Below are 16,233 nucleotides of genomic sequence, written 5' to 3'. Positions count from 1 at the left end.
TATTTTACTGAAAGGTCTTTTCTCATTAATTATAAGAGAAAGATATGCTGGTAATAATAATTGTCTTTATTGTTAAACGCATACAATTCTTTAAACATATTCGGTCGATCATTTACTTTGAATTGCAATGAAAAAGACATTCAAACCTTGTTCGAAATTACGTATGCTATAGAAGTTTTAGTGAGAAATGTGTATAATTTACAATGCTATACTAACCGCTATTCTTCATTTAAAGAATTTTCTATAATTTCTATATACTTTAACGAAACATTCTATTCAACGAAGGTCTCCTTTCAAAATTTGTTTACCGCTTTTAGTCATTACGCAGAGCAAAATTAAAAAATAATTAATATTTTAGTAGATAATGATAATTGTCTTGTGATAAGGCAAGGTGGCCAACTGTTTTTTCTATAACATTCTTGACCTTTTGATTGCAAAACAACATGAGTTTTATCTCCTCGCTCTAAAACCATATCGTTTAATATATCATTCGTTAGAACTTTCATTTAATTTCATATCCGGCATTAACGTATTTCTCACTTTACATTCATTAGATCACTTTTAGAGTTTAAGAAAATTCTAACTACTTACATGAAAAAGATTTCTTTTGTTTTTTAGATAAGTTCAGTGTATCGTCGGCCTGTGATGGCTCAACTACAATCAGAAAATTCTAATTCACATTTGCTGCTTACAGCAAAGCGATTCTTACAGTTTTTACATTTAAGTACTTTATACTCTAAATAGAAAGAGCAGAGCTGTGTTACCATTTCGAAAATTTTTAGAAGACGATCGATTTCCCCAGAGTTTATCTTAGTACAAATTTGTTTATTTGGTGTTAATTATTATAGCTTGCTAAGCTCTAAGATAGTCAGAGATTTAACATTAGAATTGGCTAAAAGGTCTTAATCTCATATTTCCATTCTATGCAAGTGTTTCCAGAAGATCTTGCCCGGGGGGCAAGAATTGCTGTTGAGCAACGGACGAATATTCCGTATCAATGGGTTTGGTATCGTCGTACAGAGCCGGAGCCTCGCAAAGAATGGTGAAAGTTCCCACGATGGAAGCTATCGTGAAGATCCACAGGAACAAACGATCCAAGACCATTGCCACGAAGCCCCAATCTTGATCTTCCTAAACGTACACAAAGAGCAATCAAACACAATCTTATCTGTAAACTTTAAATCCTGCATTTTTTTTACACAAATAAATTTCTCACAGCATTAAACTCATCCTGCCGTTGAATATGGTGTTGAATGAACATAACGTTATGAAGAGCCTTCTCAAGCTCGAAGGGATATTTTTTTCGAGGCGTTATATCGCTCAAAGACTCGTCCAAGCCAGACATGACCGTTGGAAGCCCGTTGTACCCACTGAAGCTGCCCATGAGAAATCTGTTGTGAGCCGTGGTCGTATGCAACCCGTTACAACCTGCGATAGAACGAAAGATTGGACCTTGCGATATGGATCCTACGAAGCGTTTCATATCGAAGAAATTACCTCCGAGTCTCTGATGTCGTGCAGAATCCGGAGAAGAAATGACGGACGAGGACTGTTGGGCAGCTGCAGAAATGGCAGCGTTGAATTTGCTCTTCTTCGTGGATCTTCCCCTACCATGAATTTTGTGCGCTGCCAAATCGCTCAGAAGGTCATCCGGTACTCTCATCAGCAGCAGCTTTGGTAATCTTCTAATGAAGATTTTTCTTACCCAAGGGGCCATCTTGTGGGTGCTTGGTTTGCGATAATGCACGTTCAGAATTATGATCGTTATTACGACCGATAATCCTACCAATATCATAGTAAAGAGGAGATATTTTCCCAGCAATGGCAGTGCCAGAGACGTGGATGGTATAATTTCCGAGATAAGCAGGAAAAACATGGTTTGGGACAGTAATATATTGATACAGAGCGCAATTTTCTCGCCAGAGTCAGCTGGCAGATAGAAGGCCAGTACGGAGAGGTAAGAAATGCTCACGCAGGGTACGATTAAGTTGACCGTGTAGAACAGGGTTTTTCTCCTTAAAGTGATATTGAAGAAAATGTCCGGGTAGGGCTCGTGGCAGCAGGGATAATACTTTTTGTGACGCTCCGCGGGTACTCCTAGGATGTCCCATTCTACGCTTGGATAGTACTCCCGAAGATCGATGCCTACTTTGACCTTATTCTCGCCCATATTTTGATTAATATGCTTCAGATCGATCTGCGAGGGAAGGAAGAAGAGTTAAATTACACGTAGGAATTTTAATTGATCTCTTCTACTGTTAAAATAACACAAGACTTTTTTCCCCACCTGAAAACCATCGTAGGTCCAAGAGCCAAATTTCATGAAGCACGTTTGCTGATCGAAAGGGAAGTACCTGACGTCGATCTCGCAGGAAGATTTGAAAATAGCCGGTGGGGTCCAAAGGACTCTGCCGGTGTAATGCAGAATAGCTTTTGTCATCGTAGTCACACCGTACTCCCCGTCAGCACTGAAATTAGTAGACAAATTTTAGCTGGACGATCCTGTGGAGATGGAGAATATCTATCGCAGGGGTTCTCTCACGCACTTATTGTAAAGGACAATGTCTGGAAGCCATATATGCTCGCTCGGTACGTAAAGTTCGGTTACACCTCCGTATTCCGAAGGATCCCATTGAAATTTGTGGTCCTGCCATTCCTGAAATTAATTTTACTCGATAACCATGTTCGTTGCAGGTATTGGGACAACTACGAGAAAAACGTTTCAAAGCTTACGTGTTCCAGCCAGACGTTCGTCGTCAGAATTTGATCCTTCAGGTTCTGAAAAGTTATTATGAGGAAGAAAGTACTCCAACGAGAGAGGTTTGTAAGGATGAAAATAAACGTGAAACTGTGTTCATTCACTCACTGGTACTTACGAGATCTATGAGTTGTGACAGACGAAGTCCAAGTTTAACCACGACCGTATCCGTATTGTTGGAGACAGGTCTAATGAGTCGATTGTAATTAGACAAAAGATCATCGTAGAGTCTTTTTGCATCAGGATTGCCGCAGCAGAGCCACGCGGAGAGCAACAAGATAATTAATCGAGCTACCATTGTTCTCCAAGTAGTAGAGGTCTAGCAAAACACCGACAGTTGCATCCTAATTTCAAAGAGAAAAATACAATCGGCTCGTAAATAATGATTAAACGCGGCATTTTATTATTATGTTAATAAAGTATTATGTTAATTATGATTATTAACGGGGACCCTTACCGAAAGCTTTAATTCATAGCTTCAATTGTACAAAAGTAAAGCTTATTACATACTTTGCGGTCAATTATACTAGACTAGAATTACGAGCCTGTTGCATTAATAGCTCGTATATTTAGGGTTTCTTTTTCAGATTGTTCATCGTGTAGCTTCTAATAAAGTACCTCGAGGACGTCAAGAGAGCAAAGTTTCCCGGCGAAACTGGGCAAAGAATCGGGAAATCTTATCGAGGACATTTCTCTTTACATTTCCCGCTTCGGTTTGTCTTTCAAAGGAAATTAAGTTCTGTTCAACTTCCTGTATCGGGTCGCGCAAGCAAGGCAAACACAAAAATTTGCTTCGAACGCAGCAACAATTACCGAAGTGTATCATAAATTCATCAACTCGAAACCTGGGACGTGATCAAGAGTAAACTCACTATCGACCGAATATCGTGCAAATTTCAAGCATTATATAACTAGCGGCAAACCCAGTCTTCATCACAGTTACTAATTTCTTGCTAGAAAACTCTTAACTTTTCATCGATAGCATGGTTGCTATAGAAAAAATTCAAATATTGGTGCCAGTCCGATACTACTACATCCAAAACCATGATTCCATTTAGCTCGCGAATACCCGACCAGCTGGGAATTATTTCATGCCCGAGATTTCCACTGTGAGGACAATTGACCTCGAATGTACAAATTAATTAATCACGAGCAAAACACAAAAAATTCAACGATCAGAAGAATGAAATTAACAAACATTTTATCCAAATGGAAAAAAATAATGCCAGTAAAGTTAATCGAAACGAGGAAAATCGACATTAAGCGAATGAGTTTAAAGCTTACAGAGAGCAATTACGTTAGTGACGTATACGTACATGCGTTTTGCTTTGATTCAAACAGGCCGAAGTTGTTTGAAGAAGCTGGCGGGTCCGTCAAAGGCATTCATGATTCGTGGGCTCTGGTTGATTTCAGCAGCTGGTACCGGCGTGTGATTAAGAAACCCCCGATATGATTTTCATTACTCTTTGTATGTCGGAATTAAACGAATGCCGGAAGAACATGGAGCAGAAATGACATTGCGTAGAGCCAATGGACCACTGGATGTTGATACGTGCATCTCGCATTTGCAGGATCAATATCTCATTGCGCGTGCGCCAATTCATCCTAGTATTGGTGGCCCGCACAACACCCCCTCCAATTCTCATTCCTCGGAGCCGGAACGTTCATGGCGCAAACTCGGCTTTTGTGCCAGTCGAGAAAAAAGAAAGAAAATCATCTTCCGCACGGGGGAGCGAACCCTTTACGCCCATCCCGATCCTCAACCTTTGCATTCTATTCTCGGTTCCCGAGGCTCCTGCACCTCATCCACCCTCGCCTCGAGCCACCAATGCAATTGAAAACCAACACATGAAATCGCCAATTTCCTGAAAACCAATCGGGACATTTTAACGTTAAATACATCCCCATTTTATGTACACTAAAAAATCATCGAAATTTCAGCCATGCTTTTTTTCGTCGATGATAGGAAATCTTTAAGAATTCGCGTGTATTATTCTTATATATATATATATATATATAGCGAGTTTCTCCATGCAAAATATGATAACTATTAACAAAACCAAGGGAGGATTTTCATTATAAGTATATATATATATAGAGTAAATTTAGTGGAATTATAGATTCGATTTTGCAGATAGAGGGTTGGGTGGATACGTGACCTGCATTTTTTACGGTGGCCTCATTGTTCTCGACTCTGTGGGTTGGCTGAGCGTATTTCTTTTCCTTCCTTTTTTGTTCACTAGCCGAAGCTCTACGAGCGGTGTGCGATACGTTTGAGGGTTGGTATCAGGGGTAACTGGCCCCTCTTATACGATGCTGCTTACTACAATGACTCATGCGGTTCCCCGCATTACAGATTCGTTTTATCTCCCTTTTCCTTTTTATACCGCAAACTTTTTCTACTGGGTATAATTATCATTACCCTTTTTTCGTATTATTTCACGAAGCTACGTTTCGTACTGTTGAAACAACAAATTAGAATTTTTTAATCTCGTTCATTCAACGCGTAACTCTCCTGAAAGGACGATATTTCGAGAAAGTTGTTGCAGATGACAGTCTTTCTATATATATACAGAAAATATTTTTTATAAATAGTAGTTTTTCAGTTCTCGCTGTACAGACAGCAGATATCTTCCGTCGTATCGACGTTTAAGCAAGATTAATGCAGAGTTTTGCCAACGGGTGGGACAGGTCATTGTAGAGCCGAACATTACGACATTTTATTTTTACGAAAGCGCGCACCATTCTTCGGCGCCTGTATATTTTCAACGGAGCGTCGCCGGTTGCTCCCCGAGCTCGATGATAAACGCGACTGTTTTTCCACCTCTCTCTCTCTCTCTCTCTCTCTCTCTCTCTCTCTCTCTCTCCCCGGAAAGTTGCGAAATGCTGCGAGGAGGAGGCGGAGGCTGCTGCAGCGCCGCTTTCGAGTGCAATCTGCCCCAGGGTAGTTACTTTATCGTTTGTTCAGGTGAACGTACAGGGTGATTTTTTCCCCACATCTTTTAGTTCCGCTCAGTTTCGTTCTTGAAGCATTATCCTCTCTCGCTCTCTTTCAACTCTGTATTTAATTACTTTGCTTTTATAAATCACATTCCGTCACTCGAGTCCGACCACACCACCGAAATATTCCGCATTATCCTTTCAACGAAAATAGCCCGTGAAACTTGTACTAATACCGTCCGGTTGAAATGTTTCATTCTCACCATTAATATAATCGTTATTTTCCTCCTTCGTGCCGCAGTCCAGTAGTTATGTTTAATCTGGTTATTTCATGCCAACCATTTAACTGGGAACGCGCGAGTACCTATTGCGCTATGAAGCACTACGAAGAAAAGACTGCAGCACTGCTTTTGAGTGCACCGAGCATCGGGGGTAGGTACTCTACCGTTTGTTCAGGTGTGCATATAGGGTGATTCTTCTAACCTGATTAACATCAACTTTCCTATAAAACGCCCAACGCAGCCATGTAAAATCCATGATAAAATCGTATTACGACAGGGTAAGCCTCTGCGATTTCTTTTCATTTTTCCAAGGAAAAAACTCTCTTGATTCAGCGAGAATAATGTTCGCCTAATAATCAATGTTTTTGGGGAATAATTGTTTCGTTCGATATTTATGTACAGTATAGAGAGTGTATCGAAGCTGTTCAATGTACTATATATATATATAAATATATATATATACAGGATGGGAATTGGAATGTAATGGTAAAATGGGGCTTCTCATGGGGAATAAATAGGAAATGGTGCGATTTAATTAGAACCACCCAGTACACGAGAGTGCTTCTTTCGAATTGTGCGAGCTCATACGCGCTCTGGCTGGCACTGAGGCGTGTGTATGCATACGTAGGTAGCAGGAATATGGAAAGTACCTCTCTCCATATACACCAAAGCGTAGTACAAGCTTACACGTGCATGCACTGCATCGAAATGCACCTCGGCTATCCCCTCCCCCTTCTTCCACTCTCTTTTCACCCTGCATCTTTCTCTCTCGCTGCTCGATGCTCCTCTGTCTCTCTGCGTTTCCTCCCAAAGTGCTAATGCTGCGGCTCTCGTCCAGTAGACCAGGCAAAATTTACGACATCATATTTCCGTATCGTTGCGACTCGCCTGGAGAATTTTAAACGCCAAGGAAAATTTCGAGAATCCTTTCCTTTGACTTACTCTTAACAGAAATGCTTAAATAAACTATATTCTCCACTATTTTTTTCCATCTCGATACTCAAAGCCTTCTGCATAGAGAGTATACTAACCGTATGTATATATATATATATATATATATAGGGATGGTTTGATGATAATAGATAAGGCAGATAAATTAACGAGAATACCTCAGATTTTCGTTCAGACGTAGCACAGGTTAAACTGCGAAACTATTTTGGCCGGGTGAAATGGAGAATCCCCGGCAGTATGTATCGCTGGACGAATTATTAATCGACCCCACAGCTTGGAACCTTGTTTCAGACAGAAGCAATCTTCCTTAATCACTGGGAAAGTTGGCCTCGTGTGGTCGCGTGCTCGAAATTTCAGCACACCGCTTTGAGGAAAGAAAATCTTTCAGTGAGGATTAACGAAGTGTGCTTAGTCCAAGCGCCGCTTTTATACCGCTGAATAATAATAGGAAATATTTTCTTATACACGAGAAGTCTATTTATTCGCTGCTCTCTCCAAATTTCTTCATGATGTTGAAGAAAATTGAAAAAATTATTTATAGCATTGGAGGAAAATTGGAAAATTTCAATACTTAGCGGTTCCTACGCCTCTCGTCAAATCTCGAGTCTGCGGGTTCGAACTTTTAGCGGTAGAGTGGAAAATCTGAAGGGCGAGTTAGCGAAGAAAGCTGCGAGAAATAAATTCGAGTGTCGCTTGAGGAATATTCGTCCTAACCTGTACCACGAAAGATTCATTGTGCGGAATACAGCGGCTGCAGCCAGAGTCACGTAAAATCGCGATAAATTCAAACGCGTCAACGACCTAATAATAAAGGGGCAAAAATCTTGTGGAATTATCAGAAATGGCTTCCCACCCTTTGGTCCAATATCATTACCAAGCTTCGCCGATAATCGCAAGGATCCATTCCAATTCCATAAAATATCAATGAGTCGATAAAATTTACTATTTATCATTATAATCCAGCATTAATTTGTCCAAATGTGCCACGAGTTAATTAACGAGTCTTCCTTCCAATCAACGTTATTTATTATACTATATACCTACGCGAACAAATGACGAAAATATCTTTTTCACTTTCGTTCGGGGATTAATTAACAAAATGGCGGGTGAGAATTATGTAGGTCTGGAACTCGGTAATTCTCGGCTGGGTTAATTGTCGCGTTATTAAGAATGGGCGCGAACAGGAATCTAGAGAGCACAGGGTTGGAAGTGAAAAAGGTGGGTGAAAGGGTATACGTATATAGAGCTGCGCGAGGGCGAGGATCGAGAAAGCAAGATGGACGAAGCCGTGCGCTTCCCCGAGGTCTTTTCGAACGAAGAAAGCGATCCTCCGAGTGGTGAACTGATAATTAATGTAGCGTCACGCATAATACCAGGTGGTTTTCACGCGGAAAACTCCGAGAGATAAGCCAAAATCCCATTATAGTTTGTTGTTAGATATTCCTGAACGGTTTTCGGTGGGCCGGCGACTCTCTACTATCGTACCACCCCCACCCCCTCCCCTACCCCTCTGCCACCCCCAGCGCCACTTCACCCTCAGCAAGCCGAATAATGGGCAGGGTGGTGCCGGAGTTTAAATGAGTGTTTGCGCGCGCTCTGTAAATTATTGCGACCCTTCCCAGACACTCGCCCTACATATATATATATATATATATATATGTACAGCGTACTCACACGCGTGGCCTCTAGCCTCTTTCCCTTTCACGCTACCTGCACCGTCAGGAAGCCACTATCCTGCACTTTGTACTCCCTGAATATTCTTTAACCACTTTCATCCTTGGATATCTCTATCGTTCTACAATTTTCTCCAAAATGCAGCCGAGACGCTTAAGATTCATGGAATATTATATTCAAAGGTATTTAGCTTCTTTTCTCGAGAAACTTGAAATTAGATTTTAAACGATTAATGCGAAGATAATTCCTTCCGTCTTTTTCACCTTTCCTTCAGCGAGAATCTCCGGAATTGAGCCGATATATACCTCGTATATTTATATATATATATATATATAAACGTGAATATGAGATTTACGATACGCGACTTTGGACAGTAAATAGCTGGTGATATACCGAATACTATATTATTCAGTCATTGCAGGGAAAATAAGAAAAATTGGAGAGTTTGCAGAAATAACGATGGGTACGATTCTCCCATGTAATATTCCCTTAATATACAGCACGATCCAAGACTGCGCGCGACCTGCACAAAGGAAACGATCAATTTATATGGCAATATCTTGGAAATAGTTTACGAGGCGTTGCACGGGCTGCTCTGATCCGGCAAGAGCATGCCAATGAAGATAAATTTAAATGCACGCGAGTCGGCCCTTTTTCCATTGCCGACCTTTCACTCTCCTTATTGAAATTGCCAGTGTGTGTGAGTGTGTGTGTATGTGTTTGCGCGCACTGCAGCTTTTACGATTAAAATCCATACCGAGAACGACAAAAATACGAGAAAAGTGTCTCGTGGCAAAATAATCCTTTATTTGCATTATTTCTCCGACGTTGCGTAAAGGTCGTTGACCTCCGTTCTGCAGATAAAACACGAAGGGAGAACACTGAATGCGACGCGAGGACAAAGGCTTGTTTAAAAAAAAAAATGCGAGAATTAAACAGTTTTAACGAACTGACGATTTTCAATGCTGTCATCCGTAAACTGCCAAAGCTTTTATTTTACCCCGAAACGTTTCGAGGACTGCAATACTTGCTATGCTTCCCAACTTGTCGCGGACTATTTATGTTACTGAGCACAGTGAATAAATTCGTATATATCGAATAAATATATATATATATATATATATATATATACCGTTTCATTTTGCAGCGAATGAATTATTTTCGCTCATATATATATATGGTGTCCAGAAAAAAAGCTTTGATTGTGGACGGTTTGATTGAAGAATCAATCGATGGAGCCAAACGATATTAAATGACTGAGCAATCAAAGTGAGTAGTACTCTACAGACAGTGTCTATATAGCATAGATGGGGAGGTTAGTTCCGCTTGGATTGTTTTCTAAACCGAGCAAATCGTTTTCTATTGATACATGAGGCTATAGAGAGCAATTTCCTGTGGATGACGTCGCTCGGCCAGTTAGAACGATGGAAAATTGTTACATTCCCTTCTCGAATAGGGGAATCTTCGTGAACGAAGCGAGGCGGCTCGTGCGAAGGCAGAAATGACTCTTCGGCAAACACATCGGGCCCTCCCTCCCTCCACGCTCTCCGATTCCATCGGACCGGAGCCTCCCCACTTCTGCTACTTATACTATCGCTCTTTACCCCAGCATCCCTAGAGTGTCGTCCCGGTCCGTCTGTCAGTGACATCATCCGCTCGAATTCTGATCTTTCAGCGACGTTAAAGCAAGAAGCTTCGTCTCTCGGGATGGGGGATGGTAGGGTCATGAGGGGTGGGGACAGAAGGAATTAAAGGTCGAGGACAAGGATGACGAGGTTACGCTCCGAAATTGTTGAGAGAACGTTCGAGGACGCACCAAACTCCTCCGGTTTAGCCACACTAGGTGAGCCACACCTCACCAAACTACCCTCGCATTCGTCTTGGGACGTAAACCAATTTCCTGCCTCGCATTCCACCCACTCGTCTATATTCCCCTACTCCTTCGATTCTACACCCTAATGCAACTTGAAATAATTATCAAACTCATGCTTAAATAACGCTGCTGTACACTGTATATGTACAGGAGAAAAAGGAATCCTCTGCCATTTTTCAAGCCCGAATTAATATTCTTAACGCTTCGGGTAAAAGCGTCGTAATCCGAAGCTTGATGTTCAATTTACGAGCGAATTTACATTTCAAATCCCATTCTTTATCGGATTCAATTCGAGCTGAAATTTACTGAAACATCTCTGAAGGCTCTTTTCATTTTGTCGACCCTATTCATCGTTTTTTTTTCTTAATTTTAATTACCGTTTCATCTCCATCTCTCAATAAGGTCGCGCTTCAGCTACTCCTTTATGCATTCCAAATGTCCCAGAAGCCTTATTTTCCTTAACTGCGGTAAGAAAACTCACATTCGGGCATCAGGCTGTGCAGTTGCCTTGGTAGTTGCAAGGTCCCCGCGGAGCAAGATGTATACTTGCTGGCGCAGCTATTGCCAACGTTCTATCTCGGTGGTTTTGAGAATCACCGGTTTGCGTCCGCGAACACACTGAATTCTTCCAGCTGCAAGATAAACCGTCTCTCTTCTTGCTCCCCGAACGATCTCTCAAATCTCCACGCTGCTGCTATATACACACTCCTTCTCTCCCTAATCTTATATTCTTCTCTCGCTATAATTGTCTACATCTTGCATCCAATTTTACGCCTTGTGCGAACATTCGTCAATTATGTCCCCTGGATTTTCTTTCCTTAATATAAATATAGCATACAAGTGGAACCGTGCATTGTTGAGGAGAGTCTGACCAAACAATGTCTTTATCTATTTAGCACTTAGAAGCCTATATAGTACTATACATATTAAACGAGCTACACGACGAGTTGTTTGGTTTCCAAGATTCGACAAACTTACGTTAATGCGTTTCTTGAAGCTGGACTAGCGGATCGGTAAGGGACAGCTATTGAATCATTGGTCAACTGTGCGTGACGCTGCACCCAGAATACCAATATTATATACGTCCACTATATATCCTCGGTCAACATAAACCAAGGAGAGGAGTCGTGGTTTGTGTTATATCCGATATAATTGCATATATTTACGAGCTTTCGGTTATCGACACAACGATTCGGTCATTGTGCAGCTGCAAACGCGTAAAAATCCATCATCGAGCTCCTCAGGATTACTTTTGTATTAGAGCTCCATTCTTAAAGAAGCAGAGGTTGAATGATTCTACCTGGATTGTCGATACCCGAAGACAGCTTATACGTCTTCGGGATTGAAAACACCTTGGGGAAATACGGTTTTGTGCCGGGCGCGTGCCGAGTTATTCGGGATACCTTGCCATTTTCGCACTTCAGCTTCGTCCGCAGAGTCTGCAGTCTTAAATAATTGATCCTGCAGCTATACATTACGTGGCGAGTAGTGCATCACGTCGCTTCAAGCTTCGAACTTGCTCCGAGCACGTGCGCACTTTTATTTCGTCCGCAGGCAGTACACGAAAGTGCGCGTAGTACGAAAAATACCTCAATTTTCCGCGATAAAAACTTTTATCGAGTGGCCTCGTTACTCGACTTGAAAACTCTTCGTTTACTATACTCAGACGCGTGATTCTGAAATTTCAAACGACTCCGGGTCCCATACGCGATTCTTTTTCAACTTAACAAGACGCTGCACGGATTTCAAACGACGTACTTTATTAGCAACGAAACGTTAGACTGGCGAAAGTCTGACTTTTTATTTTTTAATTATACTATGGGAAACCGAGGTGGAGGGAAAAATAACAATTATCACTCTCACACTCAACAGTCTCGGACGTGTGCAAGATCGAATCTTTGGTATTTGTCGAGATTGGCTGAAATCGCTGTTCATCGTGGGAAATTTGCTAAATTTCCATTGCCAGCTCATATTTCGATAACGGCTCTGTCGAATCGTACCCCTATTTGCCTTTCGACGGTGCTTTTAGTGCCGAAGAATGTTTGGGACGTGACATAATATCGTTTTCATGAATTGTTCGGAATCAGTGTGACAAGTTTAGTCGGTTCTTAAACGTGCCCGTATACCGTCCGTAGCATAAACCGTCCTGACTGGCACTTCTCGTTTCCACCATGAATTACTAATAGCACCAATTTCGTATTACGAGAGTTTTGCGAACCAATCGAGGGATTCGGATTTCAAGGTATTCTCGATGAGAGGAAATACGTGTTTGGCGATAATTCGACAGAGAGAACGCTCCGGCGTTTCGTTGTCGATGGAAACGCAACGGGACCAATAGTGAGACTTTCGAGGAATGCCAGGTGCCATTGGCATCGCGGAACAACAAGTTTACGCACCAACCTCTACTTTGGGCAATCCAAACGTGGCCGCGCTGCTGTGCTAGTAGAAATACCGCGCATTATACCTCCAGCATACCCATCGTAGCAATCGACCTACCAACCCTGCGAACTCCGAAGTCCCTTCGATCTTCCATCCCTCTCGGTAACGGGCTTTTCCAAAATTTCCACCCCTCATACTCTAGCTTTCCCCATATCCACCATGCACACTTGCCGGAAAATCGATTAGAAGAACTATATACAAGCCAATGCCATCCTCTCGCTAATCCCACAATACGATCGAACTTGACATTTCGTTTTTCCACTCCCTTGCCTCCTCCCATCGGATCTAACTATTGATTTCATCCTGCGATAAACGTACGTTACAAAATTTCCCTCGCCTTCTCGAAAATCCCCCAAGATAGCTGGTGAAAATTCTAATAAAACAGTGCTTTCGGCATAAATTATTCTTTAGCCGGTTTAATAATTTCGAGCCAAGGGAATATTTGTAAAAGAAGAGCAGAGGAGAATTTGTTGAGCGATGTTGAATGGATGACTGGCAGGACGGTGGATTCCCTCAAGGTTTCGCCGGTGCTTGAATATTGGAAGTAGCTCGTCGTTGGATCATCGCTATATATACGTTTCGTGGAAGAATCTTCTCGCGTTCAGGGACGTTCGAGTTCTTCGACTGGCGTGCTGGAGCTTAAGGTCCAGCTGCCTCATTAAACGCAACAATTTTCAAGTGGGTCCGGAGAAAGCGTCGTGGAAACGATGCAGCTCCACCGAGAGAGCTAGATGCCGAAGAAAAAAGATGGTGGGGGTAGGGAAGAAGCGGAAAAGCTTGCTCGGTTATGTCCGATAGATTCTCGCATCGGATAAGTCTGGTTTCCATTGTAGAGTCGCGTTGAAAGAAACCGAGAGAAGAATCTCGTTGAAAATGAGGCAGCGAGGAAATATGAGAGAGCGGAGAGAAGAAGGAGAGACAGAGACGGAGATAGAGGGAGAGATTTTTCACCCTCACCCTTCGTCCCTTCTCCGTTCAGCACCCTCTGACGAGTCGACCTCGCACCGTCAGTGTCAGTATCGACTAGGGCACCTCGTGGTGCGAGAGCCGCGGGTGGACAGGGTGAGGTGGAGCTGGGGAGGATAGCGCAGACGGTCCTGTCAAGAGGGTGGGGATGCTGCCGCACCAGACGGGAGAGAGGGAAGGGGAGAGAGAGAGAGAGAGAGAGAGAGAGAGAGAGAGAGAGAGAGAGAGAGAGGAATACCTATGCCGGCCGGCAAAAGCGAGATGCTATAGGTGCGGTACAGGCTGCTTTGCCCATACTATACCTAACCTAACGCTATTCTTTCTCTCTATACGCACACACAACCACCAAACATGCAGATATTCATGCCCCAGTTGCTTCGCGACCGTTCTCCCCTTATTTCTCCGGTGTACATATATATATATATATATATCGTTCCTGATGATACGATACTCAGATTCAGTAGAAAAAAATTAAAGGAAATAAATCAGTAGAGTCACACATTAGACTCCTGGCGTAGGTATATAGAGTTGGAACAGAGAACGTCGAATTTATAAATTGGTTTCCTTGCAGCGTTCAGTCGTCGAGTCTCAGTAGAGAATCCCGTGTATGGTCGGACGTAGTCGGTAGGAGTCCTGTCGGTGCTGCCACATGGCGTGCGCCGTGTTTTGCAGGTTCGCGCGAGCTTTCAGGGGCGGCACCTGCTTTGTCGGGTAGTGTTGCGGAGGAGCTGATGCACGGTGGTTTGCGTGTGCGCGCGCGCGCGTGTGTGTGTGCGCGGAAGAGTTCGGAAACGTTCGGGCGACTTCGCAAGTCATCGCCGAGGCGACGCGTCGGAGCTTCCACATGGGTTGGTATTGGCTCCCGGGGCGCAGGGTGGCTTGTGCGGCGGGGCTCTAACCCGTGAGGGTTGCATGAGGGATGCTGAGTCGAGGGGGGAGGGGGTGAGTCTAGCGGTGGAGCGCGCGCGAGAGAAGCTGGCGCTGGAGGAGAGTGGGGGGTGCGAGAGGGAGGGAAGTCGAGGAACGGAAAGAGAGAAGCTCGGTGGTTGGTTGGATGGAACGGCGAGGATAATGGGGAACAGAGAGGGAAGCACGGCTCGCCACAACACCCCCCGAAACGGGCAGCGTCAGTACTAAGGTGGGTTGCTCGGTCGGAACATTGCGAGAGAGAGACACGTCCTGGGAGTGCCTTCTGCCTCCTGTGTGCACAGCCACGACTCTCCTCTGCTTTCCGGCGGCCACGACCGGCGCGCGCGACACGCACGGTAACCGAGGGATAGAGAGGGAGCGAAAGGAACGCGAGTGCCAAAGATATAGGGAGGGCGAGATCCCGATGGAGGGTGGAAAAAAAGTAATTTTCAAGTGAGAGGAGAATGACGAGCTGGCAATTTAGGGGACTGTGAAGAGATCGTGATACGTGGTGGTGGCTCGTCGAGACGGGGATGGTCGGGAGGCGCGGTGGTCTTCGTTTGGTTTAGCGGGAGGAGGGGGGGGGGGAGGGGGGATATACCGGGGGATCGGGAGAGGGGAGAGGTGCCGAGAGGAACGCTTTCGACAGGATAGGGTGTACACTGTGTGTGCTACACAGCAGCTGGCTGGCGGTTAGTAGTGCGGACATGAGGAAGGAGCCGAAGCGTTCTTGGTCCTCGCTGGAAATACAGAGCGCGCCCATGGCGTTCCGACTGGTCGGTTAAACTGCTGCCAGTGCCCGGAGGGCGAGGCAGTCGAGGCGATTCTGGCCAGAAAAAACGCCGGTAACCACTCCTCGGACAGTCCGACGAGGCTAGAGTGTTGACCAGGTGTGCTGCGTTGTGACAAGTGTTCAGGTGTTAACAGTGCGATCCGGGGATGTCATATAGATATAGCATACGCGAATGATCGTCGAGGAAGTGGCAGTCGCTGCCGCGGCTCGCCCTTGTCAGGTCTGACCCTGCACGGAGCTACGAGGAGATATGACGCGGACCGAGGGTGTGTGGGAAGGAGGTCTGACTCTGCGTCTACCTGTACCACTGCCGTACCGAAACTCCTAGAATACTACTCTCTCGCTGTTCGCTCGCGAGGCGGAACGAACCTCGTTATTGGTGAGAGCGCGCAAGGGGCTGTGCCGTGGCTTTCTATACGTGGGGGCGATTTTGCGTGCACTCAAGGTCAACCCGATCCTCGGAGAGGCCAGCGGAAGAGATTGGGATGACGATGAGGGCAGGTCGATCAAGCTCCTGCTGAGATATGTTGAGTGTCAAGGACCTCTTCCGATCTCGCCTTGAGAATGTCGCGTCCTTGAGAGTACGCCTTGGCAACGCCAGGTCGAGGCCTGTCAGTGAACCTAGCGGAAATGCAAGGATCAATCGTGA

At 44.2% G+C, this 16,233-nt stretch overlaps 1 protein-coding gene across 2 annotated transcripts; it reads right to left on the bottom strand.

The window, feature by feature from the left end:
* Positions 1–45: 45 nt before the first annotated feature.
* nAChRalpha2 (nicotinic acetylcholine receptor alpha2) lies at positions 46–4,292 on the bottom strand. 2 transcript variants are annotated; one of them, XM_066728802.1, is made up of 8 exons: positions 4,075–4,292; positions 2,877–3,102; positions 2,734–2,778; positions 2,547–2,656; positions 2,288–2,468; positions 1,498–2,197; positions 1,217–1,428; positions 46–1,131 (listed from the first exon to the last, which is right to left on the bottom strand). In XM_066728802.1, the coding sequence occupies exons 2-8, from the start codon at positions 3,054–3,056 to the stop codon at positions 922–924; spliced, it is 1,638 nt and encodes a 545-aa protein (XP_066584899.1). In that variant the 5' UTR covers positions 3,057–3,102; positions 4,075–4,292; the 3' UTR covers positions 46–921. The 2 variants fall into 2 exon arrangements, with proteins under 2 accessions (XP_066584899.1, XP_066584898.1); XM_066728801.1 differs by having other exon boundaries at positions 1,217–2,197.
* Positions 4,293–16,233: the final 11,941 nt, after the last annotated feature.

This window comes from Prorops nasuta, unplaced genomic scaffold, assembly GCF_024137725.1.
Source record: "Prorops nasuta isolate Cenicafe-Biocafe unplaced genomic scaffold, Cenicafe_Pnas_1.2 PNAS00006, whole genome shotgun sequence".
NCBI classification, from domain to species: domain Eukaryota; kingdom Metazoa; phylum Arthropoda; class Insecta; order Hymenoptera; family Bethylidae; genus Prorops; species Prorops nasuta.
The sequence above is the reverse complement of the archived record's forward strand: the minus strand, read 5'-3'. Positions and strand labels throughout refer to the sequence as shown.